The 25,244-nt window shown below is 35.0% G+C and overlaps 3 protein-coding genes across 4 annotated transcripts in view; 1 reads left to right on the top strand and 2 right to left on the bottom strand.

Annotated features, from left to right (window-relative positions):
- Positions 1 to 25,244, bottom strand: part of LOC126880593 (zinc finger protein 91-like) — a 51,453-nt gene that overhangs the window by 2,632 nt on the left and 23,577 nt on the right. The window lies entirely within an intron of this gene.
- Positions 13,674 to 21,097, bottom strand: LOC126880600 (zinc finger protein 271-like). The gene is made up of 2 exons (XM_050644577.1): positions 20,939 to 21,097; positions 13,674 to 15,037 (listed from the first exon to the last, which is right to left on the bottom strand). Exon 2 carries the CDS (start codon positions 14,895 to 14,897, stop codon positions 13,947 to 13,949), a length of 951 nt encoding a protein of 316 aa, XP_050500534.1. The 5' UTR covers positions 14,898 to 15,037; positions 20,939 to 21,097; the 3' UTR covers positions 13,674 to 13,946.
- On the top strand, positions 21,849 to 23,987 carry LOC126880598 (piggyBac transposable element-derived protein 2-like). The gene is made up of 2 exons (XM_050644575.1): positions 21,849 to 21,927; positions 22,118 to 23,987. Exons 1-2 carry the CDS (start codon positions 21,908 to 21,910, stop codon positions 23,337 to 23,339), a joined length of 1,242 nt encoding a protein of 413 aa, XP_050500532.1. The 5' UTR covers positions 21,849 to 21,907; the 3' UTR covers positions 23,340 to 23,987.

The following is a 25,244-nucleotide window of genomic DNA, read 5'->3' as shown; positions in this document are numbered from 1 at the left end:
ATGTAAAAGTTCTGGCATGGTACAATTATTAATATACAGTGGAACCCCGATAAGTCGGCCCCCGATAACCCGGAAGTCCGGCTAACCCGGACCGATTTTCATCGATAAACATTTTGATTTTCAGTATTTTGTATTTTGACAACGACACCCGATTTGGGCGTCGAAATGTTAATAAAATTATTTTTCAATTTAATTGTGGCTTATATCCCATCAAAATACATAGTTAATTATCAGATAAACATTTCAGCAATAAAAATGTATGTAATATAATATTTGAGAGATAATGTATATTTGTGTGATTTAAACTATACGATAGTAAAAATTACTCATGCCACATGCCTCGCCGGCAGAAACAACAGACACCTGTCTGTAGTATTCCTTTATATATTTCAAACAGCATTGTATAAAATGACTAAAAGACTATTTAAAAAATTATTTTTCAAACAATGGTTTTTAGTTTTCACTGTTCATAGACTCTTCCTCTTTGTTTGTTTTTGAATCCGTTTGTTTAATCCGCAAACATGCATCAGAAGGTCCAGAGAGACCCACTCATAACTATCCCCTTAGAAACATGGATCATAATCTTTATCTGCCAACCCCACGGTCTGAGCTGGTTAAGTGCTCTATACTATACAATTCGAGAAAAATGTACAATCACCTGCCATCTAACATCAAATCTATTGCAGCATTTCCCGCTTTTCGCAAGGCCTTGAAAGCTTATTTGCTGGAGAAAGCTTTTTATACAGTGAATGACTTTTTTATAAACGATTTGAATTCAGCAAATTGACTTGTAGGATTATTACTTTCGAGTACTTGTGTACATATTTGCAGCGGCATAGAACTTTTGATTTACTTTCCCTTTGCCCTTTCCTCGTTTGCCTTCTTTTTGCTCTGACGTTGTATACTTATTGTTTGCAAAATTTTTAATTTTTTAATGTGTACTTAATAACTGTAAAATTATATTAAGTAGTATAACTCACGCCATTTACTTGGTGTCTGTTTCTGTTTTTGTTTTGTTTGTAGTTTTTTACTATTTTTTGTTGTTTATTGTATTTTTTATTTTGTATAAGCTTTGTCCACAAATTGTTAAAATTTTTTGACAATAAAGCATACCTTACTTACTTACTTACTTACATAAAAATAACATCACAATCGATTGTGACTGTATTGTGTGTAGTACAGTCTTGTATATTGTTCGCTTCCGTTTGCTTACGTTTGTGGTTGCGTGTTTTTATAGTAATTTAGATGTGTAGGTACTGTGCATATTTTTATATATTTCATGTTATTTCAATTCTAACGGAGTTTATCTGTAAGTATACCGTATTTTATTAATTTTTACCATATTCTCCGGCTAACCCGGATTTTCGATAACCCGGATCGGCCGCGGTCCCGATTAATCCGAGTTATCGAGGTTCCACTGTACTAAATACAATCTCATCGTCTATTTAGTGGAGCACATAAATGGACTAACGAAATTTCCACTGTCGCTACCCACTACCAATACAGCGTTTCACCTTAAGAACGGAACTTTGCTTGGATAGGCCAATGAATTTCTTATGGACGATAGAATCGCGCCGATGCCACGCAGTACTGATTAGAATGAATCGTATATCGGCAGTCGAGTAGCCAGCCGTGCCCGAGAGATTTGGCAACACTGATCTCCATAAGCGCGCAATGTTCCGTTCTTAACGTGAAAAAAAGCATATCACAATTAATATGGTTCGCTAGGCATTGGAAAATTAGCGAGGATGAAAAATCATGTGATCTGAGGAAGAAAAATCATGAGAGAACATAAGATATCATAGTATAGTAGGTTCGCTAATCTCAGACACAACTGAAATAGAACAGACACGATCAACGTCTGAGTTGAGCCAACGGAGTTTAATAACAGAACACCTAGTAGAACGCTTAAGGGCACCCGAAGTCCCATTTAACGACAATGTTAACATTATGTCACATAGCTCTGTAACCAAAGTATTTGAAGACCTAATAATTCTTTTTTAATTTTGAAACTAGATTAATTGTTTAGTCCCGCATAGATTTTTGTGAAGATAGAGTGACAGAATCGTTTATTTTAAAAATTTTTAAAATATTCTCACAAAAAAACCCAAAAAAGTTTAGATTTTATTTTTTATTTTACTGGTTTTTGTACATTTTTCAATAAAACTTTACAGGGGACTTGATATTATCTATCTACAACTACTGTAAACATTTGGACCTTCTATCGTCTAAGGATCCAGATATATTTGACATCAAAAGTTAAAAATCTAGTATTCGGGAAATCGCAAAAACATAAAACACTCTAAATAGGCTATAAAGCTACCGGTATACGGTAAGGATAATTTAAATGGATATTTTATACTATAATGTGTTATATATCTTTGGAAAGAGAAGATTTCAGAGAATAATTTTCAATCATAACCCAAAAAAAATTAAAAAATTCAATTTTTTGAAATGTATAATAATTTTCAATTTCTTTGCAACACGAAAATGCAGCAGCTGCATAATACTCCTGTTAAATCGGAGAGTGCAGGAAGAGTCTATACCGGTTTCGGAGGTTTTTCACTCCTCATCAGTAGTACCATATCCTTTTCTCTCCGATTTCCCCAGATATCATACTTTGGGCCTTTCCAAATTGCAAAGAAAGAAATGTCACGGATGCACTAGAGCCATCTACCGAAAAACAAAATAAGTTATCAATCTAAGTAGCACAGAAAACGACAATATATCGTTCCAATACCACCAGATTGACAACAGGTGGAATCAGTGGCTTGCGGTGACTTTTTATAAAGGGGAAGCGATTCAATAAGGATATAAAAATATTTTCTTAAAGGTCGAGGGTCGAGCCACTTCCAACCTGATAACACTCTGATGCGCTATAGGGGCTCTCTATCAGCAAAGTGCTTATGTGAGACGTCCTGGGTACAAGGAGTCAAACACTAAATCCTACCCCGATCAATGCGTGAGGCACTATATTGCCGCTATTTCTAATAGTGACTAGTGACCTATCATTGATCTGTATTGGTTGCTCGGGCCTCAAGTCCTCGCTCTGGGCCATAGGCGTAACCAAGATGATCCTAAGGGGGGGGGGGGGTAGAACTACTGGAAGGTCTCTGAGGGCTATGGTGTTAAGCGTATAGAGCTCAAAGTACATCCCAATGGGGGGGGGGGGGTTATAACCCCCAAAACCCCCCTGGTTACGCCTATGCTCCGGGCTTCGTTTCCTAAAGAAGAGATCTATTTAAATGTTTTTTTTAATTCCGAGGCATTTTCCACAACACACAACTTTCAACAATATGACACTTATTTATACTTGAACTGTATTCTCCTATCAACTTCTGATAATTGGTGAATGCAGTATTTTTCAATGGATTTGTAAAGTCTGTCTTCGCTTGTTGAATTTCTTGTAAACCTTTTAATGCATTTTAATACTGAAAAACTTCGTTCAACTGATGCACTTGTGACTGGGATAGTTAGTAGTAATTCACACAACTTAGACACTTCACACAGGGACTTGTTTAAACCAGTAGTTATAAAGAAATACCCAGATTTCTGAGTATATCTTTATCACTAATATCAGTTGTTTCATAAACAACATTTAACTTTGTTAGTGCTTAACTTATAATGCAAAGCTGGCATATCAAAATATTTTCATTATTTAATCGTAGTGAAATAAATTCCTCTGTGGGAAATTTTGATGAATTATAATTAGAAATATTAAGATTAGGTATATATAATTCTACAAATTTTATTTTGTTAAATTTTTGAAAGCGAAAATTCATTTGTTGTAGAATATTATCAAAAGATCTCTCTGTTGCCGACATTATCAATCTTCATTCTTTTTCTTTTTCTTTCATGTTCAAACCCCATATTTTCAGTTTTATCCCAAATATTTTTAAACTGCTCTCGTTTTTTAATTATCGATTCTCGTATTATAGTATGGTATAACTAGATCTAAACCAAGACATCCAAAGTGAAAGTTATCCTCTAACATCAAATTGTTCTATACGGTCCACATAATGTTCAGAAAAAAGTCACAACCATTTTGAGCGTCGGGTTTGGGGGGAGAGGGGGGAGAAATCGGTAAATTCGTAGTTTTTTTAAGTTTTTCGTCAATATTTCTAAAACTATGCGGTTTAGCATGAACAACCTTCTATACAAAAATGTTCTACATTAAATTTGAAACAAAAAAGGCTCTGAATAATCCTTCTTAAATGAACGGTTCCAAAGTTGCGGAGGTGGTATAGTATAATTGGTCCAAAAAAGGCCTAACCCAGACATTAAAAGTAAAAGTTTTCCTCCAACACCAAATTGTTCTATATCGTCGTAGATGTGACAATACCTCCTATCTGCTTTTTCATGAATTTTGTAAGAGACACTTCAAACTTTTTTTAGGGTCACCTCCTCTTTTCATATGATATTTTTTGACTTGTTTTGTAGTAAATTCAACTTTTTATTTACTAAAAAACATGTTAAAACTTACATTATGAAAACAGGAAATGACCCTAAACAAAGTTGAAGTCTCTCTTACAAAATTCATGAAAAAGCAGATAGGAGGTATTGTCACATCACCGACGATATGGTCCAGATATTGTTTAGTAAAAAGTTACACCATTTTGAGCTTCCGGTTTGGGGGGAGATGGGGGAGAAATCGGTAAATTAGTAGTTTTTTTATGTTTTTCGTCAATATTTCTAAAAATATGCTTTAGCGTAAACAATGTTCTATACAAAAATATTCTACATAAAATTTAAAACAAAAAAGATCCTATACGTAATTGTTATACAATCAACGGTTCCAGACTTACGGAGGGTGAACGATACTTTTTATATTTTTTGGGCAATTTATAATATTTTTACTGATTGAAAGAAATTTTATTTAACAGGATTTGCTATTTCAGTGGCCGATGGTATCTTAGTGATAAGCCCTTGAAGAAACGTCAACCTCACCACCCAAAATCATCATCAATTGTCCAAAAAATATAAAAAGAATCGAAAACCTCCACATTTCACCCACCGTAACTCTGGAACCGTTGATTTTATAACAATTATGTATAGGACCATTTTGGTTTTAAATTTTATGTAGAACGTTTTTGTATAGAACATTGTTTACGCTTAAACATAGTTTTAGAAATATTGACGAAAAACATAAAGAAACTACCAATTTACCGACTTTTCCCCAATCTCCCCCCAAAACCGGACGCTCAAAATGGTGTAACTTTTTTTTAACAATATGTGGACCATATAGAACAATTTGGTGTTGGAGGTAAACTTTTACTTTGGATGTCTGTGTTACGCCTTTTTTGGACCAATTATACTATACTACCTATGTAACTTTGGAACCGTTCATTTTAGAAGGATTATGTATAGAACCTTTTTTATTTAAAATTTACCGTAAAGCATTTTTGTATAAAAGGTTGTTCATGCTACACCTCATAGTATTAGAAATATTGACGAAAAACGTAAAAAAACTACGAATTACTGACTTCTCCCCCCTCTCCTAACCAAACCCGACGCTCAAAAAGGTGTGACTTTTTTCTCAACATTATATGGACCATATAGAACAATTTGGTGTTGGAGGATAACTTTCACTTTGGATGTCTGGGTTATGTCATTTTTTGAATCAATTCTACCATACTATTAATAAAGTCATCAATTTGTCTTATACAAAATGCAATGTCAATTGACTTCATCTGTAAAATATCAAATAAAAGATCAGTAAAAGGAAAAATTTCTGCAAAAAATTTAAATAGAAATATTCTTTAAGCGAATGTATGTATCTAAGCACCCCTTAGCGGCAGTAACAGTCAGAGCATCCCACTGTTGGAAGGCGATCGAACGATCGCTTCCGCAAGGTACCAAAATTCGCGCGACTAGTGGGTGCGGTCATTGAACCCTGACCAATTTTTAAACGGGACAACCGCATGACAAGCGGCGATTTTGAGATGCGCTTCTGTCAGGGGTGGACCTAATAGTTGAATTGTGTGCATATTGAGTTCCTTCCTATGCGATTAACTTTTAATATTTTTCAATGCCTATTGCCTAGGTAATAATATGTAGATACCGGGATTAGGGAAAAATTTTTAATAATTAAATATTAGTTAATATGTAATATATTTATATTTTGTTATATCGAAGTCTAATAGGGAAGCGGTGCTTCCCCCGCTTCCATGGACCGCACGCCTCTGGATGGAATACTTGCTTTGGTTACAACCACCTGAAATTTTCAAAAATAATCATACAGGATGCCGAGGAAATTAAGATGAGAGAATTTTAAATAATTCACAACCCATCTGACCAGCGTGGTAAAAGTTCCAACAAGAAAGATTCCTTAATGCTCACAAAAGAGTAAATGAATTAAAAATGTATAAACATTTTCAATTTCTTTGCAACACGAAAATGCAGCAGCTGTATAATACTCTGGATAAATCGGAGAGTGCAGGAAGAGTCTATACCGGTTTCGGAGGTTTTTTCCTCCTTATCAGTAGTCCCATATCCTCTTCTCTCCGATTTCCCCAGGTATCATACTTTGGGCCTTTCCGAATTACAAAGAAAGAAATGCCACGGATGAACTAGAGCCATCTACCTAAAAACAATAAGTTATCAATCGAAGTAGCACAGAAAACGACAATAAATATCGTTCCCATACCACCAGATTGACAACAGGTGGAATACTTTCCTCGGTTACAACCTGCTGAGATTTTCAAAAATTATAAATCATACAGGATGCCGATGAAATTAGGATGAGAGAATTTTAAATATTTTAAATAATTCACAACCGATCCGCTTCGGTAGAATATCTTATTAATAACTATGAGACAAAAATATAAAAAAAATATCTGTTTTTCTATATAATTATTTTTTATACGCTTCAGAATAAATCTTATACCTACTTAAGAAGTATTGTTCTTCCAATAAGTTATCAAAAACACGCGAAAAATTAAAAAAATTATATTATGATTATTCTACAGTGTGCGATCTTATATGTTTTTTTAAAGATTCTGATCGAAAAAACGACTTCCAACAAATCTCACATTGATATGGTTTCTTTTGAGAGTGCATTACCATATGTCCTTTTAAGTCAAAGCTTCTTATAAACGACTTATAACAAATATCACAGCGGTAATTTCTTTCTCCTGTGTGCGTTTTAATATGAACCTTCAAAGCACCTGCAATAGAAAACCACTGCAGACAAATTTCACATTGATAAGGTTTCTCACCAGTATGCACTCTCATATGTACTTTCAAAAAACTTTCATAGGAAAACGACTTAGAACAAATTTCACACTGATAAGGTGTTTGTTTTCCAGTGTGATTTCTAACATGTGCCTTAAAATGATCATTTCGGGAAAATGACTTAAGACAAATTTCACATACATATGGTTTTTTCTCAGTGTGCAGTTTTTTATGTCTTTTTAGATCATGTGTTCGTGAAAACGACTTCAAACATATTTCACATTGATAAGGTTTCTTTCCAGTGTGTGACATCATATGCTTATTCTTAGCACTTGATTGAGAGAACGATTTAAAGCATATTTCACACTGAAACGGTTTTTCTCCAGTGTGTATTCTTTTATGTGTGTTTAAAACACTCACATTGGAAAACGACTTTGAACATATTTCACATTGATGTGGTTGTTCTCCAGTGTGATTTCTGAGATGTGCTTTTAAACAGCCATTAAGGGAAAACGACCTAAAACAAATTTGACATTGATATGGCTTTTCTTCAGTGTGCGTTGTCACATGTCTTTTTAAAGCACTTGCATGAAAAAAATTCTTGAAGCATATTTCGCAATGGAAAAATTTTCCTTCAGCATGGGTTATCATATGTTTGTTTAAACCATATTTTCGAGAAAATATCTTGAAACAAATTTCACATTGATAAGATTTTTTCGGACTCGTATTTTGTTCTTTATGACATGGATGTTCAAATGTTTTGATTGTTTCCGTATTTTTCTCCAGACACCCTAAAATAAAAAAGCAACGTTTTAATTGCTTTATTATCAATGTAAGAGTTCTGGCATGGTACAATTAATATACTAAATACAATCTCATCGACTATTTAGTGGAGCACATAAATGGACTAACAAAATTCCCACTGTCCCTACCCACTACCTAGCACAACCTGAACTGTAATTTCACACCTGAACAGCACCCCGCTCAGCTGAATATTGAGTCTCTTAAGGCGCGTACACATCTGGCGAACGCATGTGGCCGAAGCCTTGCGACCAAACGTCTTCGGTAACTGCTCGCCCCAACAAACGATAGTAAACGCATGTGCTTGCCTTCGCTAGAGTTCGCTCACTGGGCGGTACATCAAATAGCCCAATAAATGACCGTTTTGGAGTGTAATTTCCAGGGGCAACTCCGAATTGCATGAACATTTGGATTTAGGTTCTACTTACCCTCCACTTCAAAGTTGAATTTGTGCCGTTGGTTGCTTTTACTTGGGGGGTGACATTTACCCCTTCTCGCGGGGTGAAAAACGTGTGTTTAAAATAAGGCCGGAAATGGATAAATTGACTTATTTTAAGCACCTTTTGTTCTATAAAGTTTTTTACGTAAGTCAATACTTTTTGAGTTATTCGCGATTTAAAATGTTGATTTTTCGACAAAAAAACTACGTTTTCAGACCGTTTTCCCAAATAACTCAAAAAGTAAATATTTTATAAAAAAATATATTTTTAGCAAAAGTGTAGCCTATAAAAAAACGAAAAAAATGGTGTACCAGTAAAGTCTACAAATTGAGTATAAGCAAAGTTGTAGCTCATAAAAAATACGTTCTTATTCGTCTAATTCCAAATCGAATAATTCAACGCGAAATCACCGAAGAAGCGTTTTTTGGGAAAACCTTACTAACATTTTTAAAGTATCGAAAAAAAGCTTATTATTTGTTTTTTACAAAAGTTTACAGCACCAAAAATAAACAAGTTACACTGAAAAAAAAAGTTGGCCCCTTTTTTTTGGTAAAAAAAAATCGTGAAAACCTCCCTCTATTTGGCACCCTAAATGAAATTAATCGTTTGGCTTTACCATCTATTTTAACTGTATGTGTATTGTTTATATGTGTATTCTTATAAAGAAAATGGATGCCTGGAACTACATCAGCAAAATTATGGAAGGCGATACAGGGGACGTCAAAAAGAAAATGGAATCTTTATTAACTTCATTCCGACGTGAGAGACAAAAACAAGATAACTCTTATCGACATAATTGTTAAATCTACAGTGGGTGATCATATTATTAGAGCCACCTAGTAAAATTCAATGTTTTAGAGGAAGGGTATATAATTAAACTGTATCATATATTAATGCATTTGTTTCTATTTGGCTGTCTTGTTACACTTTATGAAAGTGCAATAAATAGTCTGACAATAGTGGCAACACGCATGTGTGGCAATGCATGACTCAGATGTCATTGTTTGTCAGTGCTGCCCAGCCTAGCTTGCAAGTCGTGTGCCTATTATTTTGTATTCGTGGTGTTTAGAGTTATAATAAACTTTGTGAGTTTCCGTTGCTCTATAGTGATATTCTGACAATCCTATACTATGTTTTGTGAATTTAGTAAAAATTGCGCGTTCGTTACACTAGTGGTACCAAAACATCATGGGAAATCCAAAGACATCTCACCAAGGAAAATAACAGAAATAAAAACTTTAATATTCAATACTAATTACTCCAACAGAAACATAGCATCCATTTCTAAAGTTTCAAAGGCAACGTGGACCGTATAAAGAAAAAACTTAGATACCATTATTAAACAAAAGTAAAATTTTCTGAGGTGGCTCTAATAATATGATCAACCACTGTAGATGTATTCTATAAAAATTTTAAAAAAGTCCGTAATTAATTTCAGCTTTTAGATCATTAAATAAGTCTATCCCTCTATATCGACTTCTGCTTTTGAATAATGATGTCCACCAGCGCCGTTTTCGCCGCAGGAGGTCTTTGACTGCCTCGGCCTCCGCCTCACAAATAATAATATACGACGCACTTGCAAAAATTATATCATCATCCGATGTCATTTTTACAATAATTTAGATCAAATAAATAACTGCGGCGCCAAAAATCGCCAAAAATACCCGCGAAACTGAACGAATGACTAAAAACGAATTCGTTCGCTGTAATGTGGACGAAAAAACAAATTTTTCATCGAACGCCGAAAACATCGAATGAATTTGGTCGAAGGGCTTCGGTCACATGCGTTCGCTAGATGTGAACGCGCCTTTAGATACCATATTAGACTTTACCTGGGCGTACAGATAACTGAGGACGGCAGCGAGGAGGAAATACGGAATACTGGCTAACAAAGCTTACTTCTCTCTGCCGAAGGTGTTTGGATCCAAAGATATCTATAGCTCTTTCAGAAAGTACCCACAAAATTGTGTAGAATTGTTTTGAACTGATCTAAAACTGCTAAATAGTAAAATCTGGTGTTCAGTACGAACGACGATGGTTGTGTAGGTTCAGTGTTATGTTTTACGCTACCTTACGCGATTGTTGAATTTATTTTGTTTCGGCAGTCACAACTGGTCTTGCCACTAAGGGGTGTCGTCAATTCGGTAAGAAATGTAAATAGATTTTTGTTGTTAAAAAATGTCAATAATAAAATGTAAATGCCTGTAGATTACTAACACATGTTTATTTAAAGCACCTATACATAGATATTTTCAAAAATGATATTAATAATTTTCAAATATCCAATTACATCACTGCCAACACAATTGTGTGGGTTGGGGGATCGTTATTGTCGTTCTCTCCGTTTGCAGATTTTGACTTTAACAAACCAAAAGATATCGAGGAGGTACTGAACAGTATTAATGAAGATTTAGAACTAGAAGGCTCTAGTGATGACTCAGATTCTGATACGACTTGGAATAAGGAGCCAAAGAGCCTCAGCAAAAGCCTCTGAGACAGCCATTTTTCAGATTTTAACCAAGGAGAAGATGCTCTTGAGAATTCCCTAATTCACAACAAAAACACATCTTCCCAAAATGACATTGAGGTTCCTGGTACTTTCGGTGTAACTGCAGCTCCCATAAAAACTTACAATAATAATACGGGTGGAGTAGATATCTGCAACCAGGAACTTATAGAAATATTATAGAATCTGGATAAAAACCAGAAAGTTGACATTAAAAGTCATTCTTGATTTTTTAGATTTAGCCGTAATAAAAGCTTGGACGGAAAATAATTTTAGGACAAATAATAATATGCCGAAATCGAAAATACGAGATCTTCTTACATTTAGAATGGAAGTTGGTTAGAGTTTACTAGCGTCACCTAAAAGAAAAAGATCAGATCAAGAAGTGGAAGAATAGGTCGAACAAAAAGAAGAAACACAAGCCGAAACATAAATCAGGCCACAAAATGATCGAACTGCACAACCAGCTGAAATAAAAGGTTATGTGGGTACGAACATTGGCCAAATATTGACCGCTTAACTACAGCAAGATTTTGCAGGTCAGGTTGTAAAGGCGGAACCCATGTTAGATACCTTAAATGTGATGTTTACCTATGTCTCATCACAGACCAGAACTGTTTTTGGAAATTTAATACCAAATAATATGTGTTCTTATGTATTAGTATTTTGCACAGTTTGCGTAAAATAAAACCCAACCTACACAATGGTGTGCGTATTGTATTTCGAAACACCCTGTATAAAGAATTATTTTATTATTTTTTCTGTATTAATTTAGACATAAGAACATAGAGTACAAAGTTTCGAAATATTTGTTGAACATTTTTTGTTGCTTTGCTGAAAGGGATATGGAAGTAAAGTTCACAATATATAAAACGATCATACGGCCAATAGCAACATATGGCGTAAAAACATGGATCATGACCATGAGAGAACATAAGATATCATGATATAGTAGGTTCGCTAATCTCAGACACAATCTACGTCTGAGTTGAGCCAACGGAGTTTAATAACAGAACACCTAGTAGAACGCTTAGTGGAATTATGGTGGGACGTCGCACAGTGGTTCCAACTGCTGAAAACGTGGTCATGAGGCGAAAAAAGGCCATATCTAGGGATTTTCATGTTTACAGTTATTTTCTCATACTATCGTAGAGTCGTAATACGCAGGTATAAGGATCAAACTGAGTTTATTCTGGCTCATAGCTCTGGAACAAATAAGCCATGTCCGAGGTTATTTTGGCCGACATGGAAAGTGAAAAAGAACGCGTATATTGAAAACGCTGTAAAACGTTTTGTAGTATATCAATTTTATCGCTGTAAAGCAGATTCTTCTCTTTTAAGTATGTAGTAATTAAGATGTAAGTTAACTTAAGATTTAATAACAATAAATGCCTTAAATTTGTTAACGCATAAATTGTGAAAATATACTTAAAATAATCAAAATTTTGTAAAGGCACATTAAAGAATTACAAAATTCTGCGATTAATGTTTATTAATCTTAAAATATATAGTAAGAAGATACAAAATCACTTTAGTTCAACTGCCTATGCATTGCTGTCAGTTGTTTGAATACAAAAATGGGAAATGACGCATATTACATGATTCTGGCGATTGTTGAGTATGTATGGGCGGTTGTACATAAGTAATAGGTTCTGAATATTGTACTTCATAAAGAAAATGTATTGGTAATCAGCATTTTCAAAAGTCTATTATATAAAATTTTAAACAAATATGGGTTTAAAATAAAATTTTCGAATTTCTTTCGGCCATATTGGAACCGTCATTTTGTTTTAAAAAATGGTGGTGATGTTAGATTTGTAATCAGCGACCTTAAACTACCAAATTTGACAAAAAAAATTGCGTTTTGATTGATATTTTCAATTTCTTTGTGCCATGTTGGATCCGCCATTTTGATTTTCAGGAAAAATAATGTCAGATTCGCAGTCAGCGATGCCAAAAACCCTTATGAACGACAGTAATTCCGATGTATAAACAATATACGCTTTTAAAGGTTCATGACCACGTTTTCGGCATTTGGAACCACAGTGCGTCGACCAGTTACCAAAGAAGACGCGGATAGACGATGGCAAATAACGTGGTTTTAAGTGGTAAATAACGTTATCAAAATATAATATAGGGTATTAGTCCGGCACGAAGACAATGACTCCTGACCGTGAATTATAAACGTGATGTTTACATATTATGTCGGGTATAAAAATGCAGTATAGGTGAATTTAGGAGGATAGTTATTATTAGATACTTGATATGTACAAATGTAGTGGTGTAGGTAATGAGTTGTATTTGTAAACAATTATGGTTGAATCACCGTTTATACGATGTAAATATAATGTTAGTAGAACAACAGACTTTTAATTAATATGGACCACAAAGACGTTATGGAACATATTTATGACAACGAAGAGAAAACAAATGCTAAAGAAATCTTGAGGGTTGATAACAGGAGGAGAGCGGCCAAGGAAAGTCATGTTTGGTGGATATAGGGGAATAGGGGTAGGCCAGTAACGCTAATTTTTTGTAAACAATTACTGTTCTTTTCGTTTTATTTTTGTTTATATCTTTCGCGTGTTTCCTACTTCCTAAACGACCCCGTCTATCATCAACTACGACTGAGCAGCGATGCCTTTGAGACACAAAGTGTATAAGTGTTCTGAGCCTACTGTGGTGTACGGTAGAATAGTTTATTAATAACTATGAGACAAAAATATAAATAAAATATCTGTTTTTCTGTATTGTTTATTATTTTGTAAACGCTTCAGAATAAATCATATATTTAAAATATATATTCAGATAAAGATATCAGTAAAATATTAGTTAAAATGATTTAAAAATACAGTTTTTTCATGAAATAATCTTACCGAATTACTCTCGAGCCCTTAAATTATCGATTTGTTTTGCCCTCGTGACACTTTGCCATAATTTCACTCCCTTCGGGTCGTGAAATTAAAACTGTCACTCGGGATACAAATCGATAATTTTAGAACTCTCGTGTAATTACTAGGTACTGATTATTCTGCAGTGTGCAATCTCGTATGTTTTTTCAAAGAATCTGATCGAAAGAACGACTTCCAACAAATATCACATTGATATGGTTTCTCTTGAGAATGCACTACTATATGTCTTTTTAAGTCAAAGCTTTTTAAGAACGACTTATAACAAATATCACAGCGATAATTCCTTTCTCCTGTGTGCGTCTTGATATGACCTTTCAAAGTACCTGCCGATGAAAACGACTGCGAACACATTTTGCATTGATAAGGTTTCTCATCAGAGTGCATTCTCATATGTACTTTCAAAAAACTTGCATAGGCAAACGACTTAGAACAAACTTCACACTGATGTGGATTCTCTTTAGAGTGTATTCTCATATGTGTTCTCAAAGAACTTGCATGGGTAAACGACTTCAAACAAATTTCACACTGATAAATCGATTGTTCTCCAGTGTGGTTTGCAATATGTGCCTTTAAATAACCATTTCGGGAAAACGACTTAAAGCAAATTTCACATTCATACGGTTTTATCCCAGTGTGCATTTGCTTATGCCTTTCTAAATCACCTGTTTGTGAAAACGACTTCAAACATATTTCACATTGATAAGGTTTCTCTCCAGTGTGTAGTCTCATATGTTTTTTCATAGCACCTGATTGAGAGAACGATTTAAAACATATTTCACACTGAAACGGTTTTTCTCCCGTGTGTATTCTCTTATGTGTGTTTAAAATACTCGGATGGGAAAACGACTTTGAACATATTTCACATTGATATAGTTGTTCTCCAGTGTGATAACTGAGATGTGCCTTTAAATAGCCATTTTGGGAAAACGACTTAAAACAAATTTCACACTGATATGGCTTTTGCGCAGTGTGCGTTATCGCATGTCTTTTTAAATCACTTGCATGAAAAAAACTCTTGAAGCATATTCCGCAATGGAGAGATTTTCCTTCAGCATGGATTAGCATATGTTTGTTTAAACCATATTTTCGAGAATATATCTTAAAACAAATCTGACATTGATGAGATTTTTTCGGACCCGTATCTTGCTCGTTATGACATGGATGTTCAAATGTTTTGATTGTTTCCGTATTTTTCTCCAGACACCCTAAAATAAAAACCATATTTTAAATTCGTTATGGACAATGTGACAGTTCTGATATGATACAATTAACTGATACAAAAAAGCAGTAGCAGAGGCAGGGAAGAAGGTTGGACTTAACATAAACGTCAGGAAAACTAAGATAATGAAAATAAATACACCAAGGAGAAATAAGAATATCACTGGGAGGCACGGAATTAGAAATGGTATAGAAATTTAACAACTTGGGCCACAAACTATACATACTCTATTAGACTCTAGACTTTTCACGTAAATGGTCAAGGTCAAGACAGCAAATTAGTTGCCTTTCCAATCCAGAGATGTCGCCTTCAGTCAATTCTCTTGTCATATTTAACAACTGACAAGTAGATTAATGGGTTATTTTTGTATTTACTTTAAAATTAATGGCTTATAGTGTTGTTACATTTTTAATCAGATTTAATCACAACTTTAACCAATTTTATTAACCTTCTCTCCGTTTTTATGAATAGAATTGTTAGTTTACACCAGGGGTCGGCAACCACACTACAGGAAAGAGCTACTAAAAAAAATCCCAAGCACCAAAGATCTACCATGTTTTAAAAACCTTTATTATAGACGTACACTTAATAGAACAGGAAGTAAAAACTAAACATGGTGAAAAAAAATACATACGTATTTTGTTGTAATGGGATGATTGACAGTCCATCATGTCTGTTAGTTTTTTAACATCCGGTTGGTAGTTTGTTATTCTTAGTGTAATACACGAGTCCAAATGTCGTGCATGTCCAAATTCATCCGTTAGTCGGCTTCTGTATTTGTTTTTAATGAAGTTCATGTTTGAAAACGTTGATTCACAAAGGTAGGTGGAACAAAACAGGGCACTAATTTTCAAAGCTACATTGACTAGGATTGGGTATTTCTGTTTGGACACTAGACACCAAAAATTTTCTTTTCCGGCAACGCTCTTCAAACACAAATCATTCTGCAGTGTAACTATTTCTAATTCAGTCACTGGTCTGCTTTCGCTGAAATACTGTTCTATGGTTTGGGATAAGCTTTCTGCATCGATGGGGCACGTACGGATAAGATACAAACTGAGCAATCGCTTCAATTTTGTTGAAGTCACTAAATTGGGTATCGAATTCATGCCTCAGTCTGGTCAACATTTCTATATGCCCCTCTCCTGTGTAAGGTTGAACGTTTACTACTTCTTTTTCGATTACTTTTTTTAAACAAGGAAAATGTTTTAAATTTCCTTCCAGTAGATTTTTCCCATAGTTCAAGTTTCGCAATGAATGACTTTACTTCGGCAATCATTTGAAGAATACTTTTTTTCTTTACCCTGAAGCTGCAAATTTAGTTCATTCAGCTTTCCTGTGACATCGGTCAAGAATCCAAAATCTCTCAACCATGCGGGTTCTTCTAATGTTGAGTAGTCTTCTTTACGCTCCTTAAGAAAAGCGATTAAAGCTGGTAGGAGCTCATAAAAGCGCCGAAGAATCTTCCCCTTGCTTAACCAGCGTATCTCTGTATGCAGAAGCAATTCTCCGTATTCTAGTGAGCTCTTACTTGATTTACAAGTTTAACAACGACTTTCATAACATTGTCGGCATTTAAAAATTTACCACAAAGTGCTTGCTGATGCACGATGCAGTGGTATGTTAAAAAATTTGGAAACGTGTCATCTTTGCGGCAAAGGGCAATGAATCCGTTATGCACTCCAGTAAACGCTGGGGCTCCGTCAGTTGTAATGCCAACCAGTTTCTGAAGTGGAATATTTTCAGAGATAAAATAATCTTGAACGGAAGAAAATATGTCTTTATCTCGAGTCCTTTTAAAGGAATAATTTTAACAAGTTCTTCCTTAGCAGTAAAATCATCGAATATCATTCTGACAAATATGGCTAGTTGAGACGTATCACTAATATCTGTGGACTCGTCAAATTGTAAGGAGAAGAAAATACATCGCTGTAAGTCCGTCTTCATCTGGGAAACAACATCTTCTGACATATTTTCCACTCGTCTAGTTACGGTTGAACAATTTTTTGGATAATTTCGCATAATTCAAGGGTCTATCTATCTACTTTATATATGTTTATATATGTTATATTTTTTATTTTATTCGATTCGCACGACGAGCGACTCGAACTAAGGTTAAGATCGAATGGTCGATTGCGATCGACGTGTTGCCGACCCCTGGTTTACACTAAACGTTGGATCATCCGGTGTTGTGTTTCTCCACATGTTTTCACATGACACATGGCAATAGTGTTTTGCATTTTGAAAACAAATTTGAATATTTGAAGATTTCAGTAGGGTTTTTGAAATTGAAAATGGTTATTCATTTTTGACTATGATTTTTGTTTATATTGGTATTTCATCCCTGATTACAACACTTTACCGATTACCGATTACTACCATAACTTTAGACAGAACTTAGAGACTTTTTTAGTGTTTTTCATGTATGTAGATGGAACTTTTAAGGTAATTTTAAGTTATAGTGTAATTATTGAATAAAATTTTGAATTGTCTTTCTACTGTTTTAATTTCCTCAAAAATTTCATCAAAAATCCCGCAAAATTTAAAGTTTGAAATTCCCGCGTAATTATAATTTGTCAATTTAGTTGCCTTCCAATGAAGAGATGGCGTTAATTAGATCCGAAAAATTAACATGGTCGTGAAACGTCTAGACAGAGTATGTATGGTTTGTGACTTGTACACTATTTTGAACATAAAAGGAGGGGCGGAGGAGGACGTAAAACGGAGCATAGTAATAACTCAAAACGCATTCAATATGCCAAGAAAAATGTGGTCTTCACGTCAGATGACAAGTAAAACCAAGATACGATTATTCAACAGCAATGTGAAGACTGTGCTCCTATAAGTCATAGCAGACACTTGGAAAGTGTCAAGAAAATGTATTGGATAGATGCAGGTATTCATGAATAAATACCTCTTCTTCTTCTTCTTCTTTTTGTATACACATGACTCTGTCTGTTTCTTCAATGTGCCTCTAGTAAGTTGTCGTTCCATCGTTTTCGTGGTCTTCCACTGATCGTCTTCCTATTGGGAAACCGTCTCTCGCTGTCCTGACTATCCTATTTGTTATCATTCCATTCTATTTTTCTGTTTCTTACTTCTTCTTTATGTATCATGTCCTTTCAGAACGTTGGTTACCATCATAGCTATCTTAATTTTATTCACTGCCACCCTAAATAGCATGATTGTATCAACACCATACCAATCTCGCAAGTTCTTCAACCATGAGGTTCTTCTTCGTCCTTGACTGCGTTTGCCTGCTATTTTTCCTTGCATATTTTGTAGCAACCTATATTTGGGACCTCTCATTACATGTCCGAAGTACTCCAGCTTTCTCTGCTTGATGCTTTTTATGATCTCAGTAGTCTTGCTGAGACGTTCTAGTATTGTGGAGTTTCGAATCTTCTCCACCCAGAAAACTTTTAAAATTCTTCTATAGCACCACATTTCGAAAGCCTCAAGGCGGTTTAGATCGATTTTATTCACAGTCCAGGACTCGACATCATAAAGTAAGACCGGGAACACGTAGCAGCGAAGTAGGCGGATCCTCAATGCCAATTTTAGGTCTCTGTTACATAACACCTTGGACATCCTTTTAAAAGCGGCTCTAGCCTGCTCTATACTAGATCTAATTTCGCCGTGACTTTCTGCGTTACAATTTAGTTACTGTCCAAGGTAAACGATTTTATCAACTTGCTCAAGGTTTTTATTATTTACATATATAGACGGTTTTATATGCTGCTGTTTACTTATTACGAGTATTTTGGTTTTCCGTATGTTCAGATCCAGACCTGCCTCCCTACAACTCTCAACGACACTATCAAGTAGTGTTTGCAGATCTTCTTGACTAGAAGCTAGGAGTACTGTATCGTCCGCATATCGCAAATTATTGATGACTTCACCGTTCACAAGTATTCCTTCTTGTTTTACAGAAAGAGCTTTTCAAAAAAATTCTTTCGGAGTAAACGTTGAAAAGCAGTGGTGACAAGAGGCATCCCTGCCGTACTCCTCTTTTAATTTTAAGAGCGTGTGATTCCACACCATCGACTAAAACTGATGTTTGATTCCAATATAAATTTGCAATTATTCGAACATCTCTGCCGTCCAAGCCTATGTCTTTTAGAGCTTCGATCAATATAGAGTGCTTAACACGATCAAATGCCTTTTGGAAGTCAATAAAACAACAGTATATGTCTACAGATATATCTCGACATCTTTGAGCAAGTACGTTCATTCCAAACAATGCCTCTCTCGTTCCAAACCCGTTACGGAAACCAAACTGTGTGTCATCCAAGTATTCCTCGCATTTATTGTAGATACGACCATGTATTACCTTCAGAAAAATTTTCAATAAATGGTTTAACAAACTGATGGTTCTATAATCAGCACTGTTTCTCACCCAGTTATTAATGTTATACACCTTGCATCTCCGTCGTATATCTGTACTTCTAGCTCTGTCCCATAGAGTCTTACCATCGATTTTTTGAAGGGTTTTCATCTCCGCTGTTTCGAGCAATCTTTTTGTCCTCTCTGTGTCGGGTCGTGTTTCTGCCGCGTATGTCATTATTGCTCTGATTACTTTTTTGTAAATTCTGCCTTTCATTTCTTTGCCGATATTTTTATTTCTCCATATTGTGTGATTCAGGCAACCTGCGGCTCTGTTTGCTCTATTCACTTGATCTTCCACTTCTGTTTCGAGCCTTCCGTAGCTAGATAGTGTGATGCCTAGGTATTTAAACTCCATCACTTGTTCTATTATCTGACCTTCCAGCTCCAATTTACATCTTATTGGATCTGCTGTTATAACCATGCATTTTGTCTTTTGTGAGGAAATTAACATGTTAAATTTTCTGGCGATATGTTGAATTGGTCCAGCATACGTTGTAAATCATCTTCACTTTGAGAGATTAGTATTGCATCGTCCGCATAGCAGTATATTTTAAGTTATTTTTCTCCCATTTGGTATCCTTTTTAGTTCTTACTTTTTTTAATATTTCGTACATGATCAGGTTGAACAATAAAGGACTCAAGGACTCCTTATCCCATTGTTGGCTTCAATTGGGTCAATTAATTCATCGTCCACTTTTACTTTTATTGTGTTGTTCTGGTAGATGTTTTCGATCGTTTTAATTATTCCTAGAGGTACCTCTCTCGAGTATAACAAATGGATAACGTCCTTTAATGTGACCCTGTCAAATGCTTTCTTAAGGTCCACGAAACATAAATATGCCGGTTTGTTGTGTTCTAACGATTTCTCTTGAACTTGCCTCATTATAAATTTAGCGTCAGTGCATGACCTTCCCGACCTAAAACCTTGTTTTAGGTCGAGAACATTTCTATCATACATTAATTCACTTCATAGTAATATTGAGTTTACAATAGAAACAGAATAGAATAAATCCATAAACTTTCTAGACGTAACAATTACCAGACTACACAACAAACATGAGTTCTCCGTATATCATAAACCTACCCATACTAACACAACTATACACAATTTATCATCCCATCCTACACAACACAAATTAGCAGCCTACCATAGCATGATGATACAGAACTAACAGAAATTCCCATGTCAAAAAATAACTTCTAGATAGAACTCAACATCATTAAACAAATAGCAGTAAATAATGGCTATAACGAACAAACAGTTAACAAAATTTTAAACCAAAAACTCCATAAGAAAGCCCTGAAATTAGTCTATCCACCACCACAGAAAGAACCCCGTACCTCCTGCTCTATCACATATACTGACAAGATAACAACAAAAATAGCCAGGATACATACATAAAAAAGAAAGAAATAACACCAGCTTTCAGAACTAACAACAACTTAAGCAAATATATTAAGAACAATAAGAGCAGAAAGAGCAAACAATAGTACATACTTTTTACTACAACAATAGTAGTACAGGAATAAGTGAGTACATTTTATAAGAGCTAATTTTACATGTTATTCACTTTCAACTCCCAAGACCGAAATCCGTGCGTTATCTTATGTCTTTTTAAATCATCTTATTCAGAAAACGACGTAAAACAAATTTCACATTGATATAGCGTCTCTCCAGTGTGGGTTGCTATATGTCTTTTTAAATCACATTTTCTAGAAAACGACTTAATACAACAAATTTCACATTTATATTGCTTCTCTCCAATGCCAATGTGGGTTGACATATGTATACTTAAACCGCGTTTTGTAGAAAACGCTTTAAAACAAATTTCACACCGATAAGCCGTTTGTTCTCCAGTGTGCGTTCTCATATGACTTTTTAAATCACGTTTTTTAGAAAACGACTTATTACAACAAATTTCACATTTATATTGCTTCTATCCAATGCGAATATGGATTACCATATGTGCACTTAAACCGCGTTTTGTAGAAAACGGCCTAAAACAAATTTCACATTGATAAGATTTTTTTGGACTCGTATTTTGCTCTTTATGACATGGATGTTCAAATGTTTTGATTGTTTCCATATTTTTCTCCAGATACCCTAAAATAAAAACCGAAGTTTTAATTGCTTCATTGTCAATGTCACAATTCTGACATGGTATGTACAATGCGTCAGAAACCAAATACTCCATTAAAATGTTACATTTTTTAAGCCGTACCTTGCATTTGTTAGAGGAGTCAATTTTATTTCTTTAACCCATTCATGCCCGGTGGCAACTACAGTTGCCACGCCTATGAATGTCTTCCCCGCCCCTCTCCCACTGTGTAATTCGCAAAGTGCACTTAAGTTAGGTGGAGGGGGTTATCGGCTAACAAATTCAGCAAAGCCACAGTTTGTATGTATCATTCAACCAGTTTGTATCGATAGTTTTCTTAGTGGTGTTATACGTGTTTAGTTATATTCATGGCAGCCGACAGTTCAATGTAAGTATACAAATATGTATATATATTTTTTCAAACCAAAGATTTATTTTCTTCAATAGCAAGCTTTTGTCGCAATTTTTAACTATAATTCTTATTCGTGAGGGATTTACTTTTTTCAATATACATATATAAAAGTACATGGCAACTTGAGTTGCCACTGGGAATATGGATTATCGTTTGTTATTTTCAGGTATGTACGAGGAAGAGATGGCAAGGGGTTACTTTTTCACGAACTTCTGGAGGCTCTCGAAGAAGAAAATGAAATGCCTGAATATATATCGATTTTTCCTCCCGAAGAACCTCCAGATGCAGATACAGATAAGGATTCTGATTTCTCGGATGAAGAAGTGGCCGGCGATACCAATCATCTTCCAGCTCGTATCCTGCGCTCTCAAGTAAGTGTGAAGTACAGTCATGAAATTAAAGCTGCAGATGATACTAACAACGTTTCCCAACCAAGTACCTCTCGACAGAATAATATTTCTCAACCATGTACCTCCAAATGCCCGAAATCTGCCAAACGACCACGTCTAAATCCAACTACATGGAAATCAAATATTTTTGAATTTTCTTCGAAGGTTCCTGAACCCGACAACGAATACCGGCCAAATGTAGAGGATCTTTTGAAAGAAACAGTTAAAAGCCCGATTGACGCATTTAGGTGTTACTTTACACAAGATATAATAGAGCACATTGTTCGCGAAACAAACTCTTATGCTGGGCAAAAATTAGTTCATAATCTGAACGCCACTTCGGCAGAAATTTTAACGTTTGTTGGGGTTATGCTCTTATCGGGATATCATCCACTGCCTTGCAGACGGCTTTACTGGACTGTAGATGAAGACGTTCATACACCAATAGTCTCAAATGCAATGAGACGAAATCGTTTTGACGAACTTATGAGTTTCATTCATCTCGCCGATAATCAGTGCAATGACGGTACTGATCGAATGTACAAAATTCGCCCTTTGTTAGATATGCTAAATTCTGCATTCAAGCAAATTACTCCTGGTCCCACTGTTAGCGTCGATGAGAGTATGATTCCGTATTACGGGAGACATGGAAGTAAGCAATTTATAAGGGGTAAACCCATTAGATTTGGGTACAAACTGTGGGTAGCTGCCGATCCTTCGGGTTACATCCATCATGTTGAACCGTATTGTGGCTCTTCCACTCGCCTTCCTCAAACTGGTCTAGGACAAGGTGGTGATGTTGTTATAGGTCTAATTGATCACATGCAATGGAAAAAAGGACACAGACTTTATTTTGACAATCTTTTTACGTCGGTTGCATTGTTGCAAGAATTAAGTTCCAGAGAAATTGGAGGCACAGGAACATTGCGTGAAAATCGCTGTAATGCCTCAATGAAACTGCCAGAAAAAAGTGTGTGGAAAAAAAAAAGAAAGAGGTGACGTGGCTACTTCATCGTCTGGAGATCTTTTGCTCGTTCGCTGGAATGATAATAACGTTGTCACAATGCTTACCAATTGTGACAAAGTATATCCTATGAAAAAAGCAAGCAGATATTCTCGTGCAGAAAAAAAAAAGATTACAATCGATATTCCAGGTCCCGTTGAACAGTACAACAGCAACATGGGAGGCGTTGATATAATGGATCAATTCGTGGCTTCTTACCGTTGCCGAATTAGATCAAAAAAATGGTGGTGGCCTTTTTTTTCATGGGCTGTAGATGCCGCATGTGTACAAGGTTGGCTCTTATATCGTCGACTTGGTTATGATATACCATTGTTGAACTTTAGGCGCCAATGCACAGTTTATCTTTTGAAATCATTTGGAACCCTTCCAAAAATACCTGGTGTCAGAACGTCTTTGAATTTTTCACCTGTACTTCAAGAACTCCGAAAAGACCACACTGATCATATTATTCAGAAAGGTGCGTCCAAGTATCGCCGTTGTAAGGTCTGTGGCAATCGGACATCCTATCTTTGTATTAAATGTGACATTGCATTACACCCTGACAACTGTTTTAAAGTGTTTCACACATAGAATTTTTGTTGTTAGATGTTATTAACTGAATTTAATAAATAGATACTAATTTTTTCGTTTATTTTTATATTTACACCGCTTAATCCCAGTGGCAACTAGAGTTGCCAGGCTGCCATTTTGGCAGTTAGATGCTGATAAGGTTTTAATTACCATTTTTACATTTAAGGTACCATAAAAGTTCCGTGACTAAAATATTACACAAAAAAAGTCACTAGGGAATTCTGGGCATGAATGGGTTAATGTGTAGGAGGGATCAGTAGAAGCTTAAGTTTAAGTTTTTGGGGTCGCCACCCTTGTCCCCCGGCCGCCATCTTGGAAATGGGGTGCAAAGGGGTTTCGCGCTATATCTCGTAAACTACCAACCCTACGGAAAATCCAATTAAACATAAAATATAGCAAATTTAATTTTCTACAATTTTGTTTCTATTACTTTTTATCGCCAAGTGACCAACAAAAAAGATATAAACAAAAATATGTAAACATTTTTTAACAAGTTTCCTTTTGGAGGTTATAACTTTTTTCAGTTCATTTTAAAATAAAATAACATTATAGCAATTTTGTAGAGGGTTTTTCAGCGAACAATTTTCACTATAAAGTTGTTTAATTCTATTTATTTATATAGATTTTACAGCGCTCCAAACTTGACCAGATTCTCGAATGCTCATAGAGATACAAAAAAAAACAAAAGTTTTATTTAACAATTTTAACAATTTATTATGATTTTAACATTCCTATGCTATTATTAATCTGTTTTTGACCTTTCTCACCACTATAAAACTTATAACCCTAAGCATATATTAGAAAACGCCCAAGAAGTTGTTTGAGGAAAAGTTCGCCGGTTCAGAAGAAGAATGACGCAACCGCAAACTGCAAAATTCTTAAGAAGAGCAAAAAAACGATTTTTGATATCAAAATCATAAAGTATGATCAAAATTAGCCATTCACCACACCGTGGTCAGGATCTCTAGATATAAGCGTTTTTTGGGGTGTGCCGCTTTTAACTTTTAACTTATAACTTTTTTCCTATTGCATATTTTGATTTAAAATTTTCCAAAAAACTTCTTCATGAACTATATTTTATTGCTGTGTTGGTTAAAATTATACACTAAAAAGTTTGTCACTCAACCTTTGTAAGTAAACATGAAACTAACGAAATATGATGACAAAATGTTTAAAAATTAACAACTCCTTTTTTAATGTGTTTAAACATTTTGGACAAATTTCATTGTTATCTACATACTTCAAAGATGACACAGTAAAATTTTCAAAAGGAAACATTTACAGCGACTAAAGATACAGCGAGGTAAATT

Source organism: Diabrotica virgifera, chromosome 2 (assembly GCF_917563875.1).
Source record: "Diabrotica virgifera virgifera chromosome 2, PGI_DIABVI_V3a".
NCBI classification, from domain to species: domain Eukaryota; kingdom Metazoa; phylum Arthropoda; class Insecta; order Coleoptera; family Chrysomelidae; genus Diabrotica; species Diabrotica virgifera.
The sequence above is the reverse complement of the archived record's forward strand: the minus strand, read 5'-3'. Positions and strand labels throughout refer to the sequence as shown.

What these genes read in the sequence shown, in the direction of transcription:
- LOC126880600 (XM_050644577.1), bottom strand. Translation starts at nt 14,897, where the DNA reads ATGCTAATCCATGCTGAAGGAAAATCTCTCCATTGCGGAATATGCTTC.
- LOC126880598 (XM_050644575.1), top strand. Translation starts at nt 21,908, where the DNA reads ATGGCAGCCGACAGTTCAAT. An exon ending in ATGGCAGCCGACAGTTCAAT is followed by an intron (nt 21,928 to 22,117) that starts GTAAGTATACAA and finishes TGTTATTTTCAG; the next exon opens with GTATGTACGAGGAAGAGATG.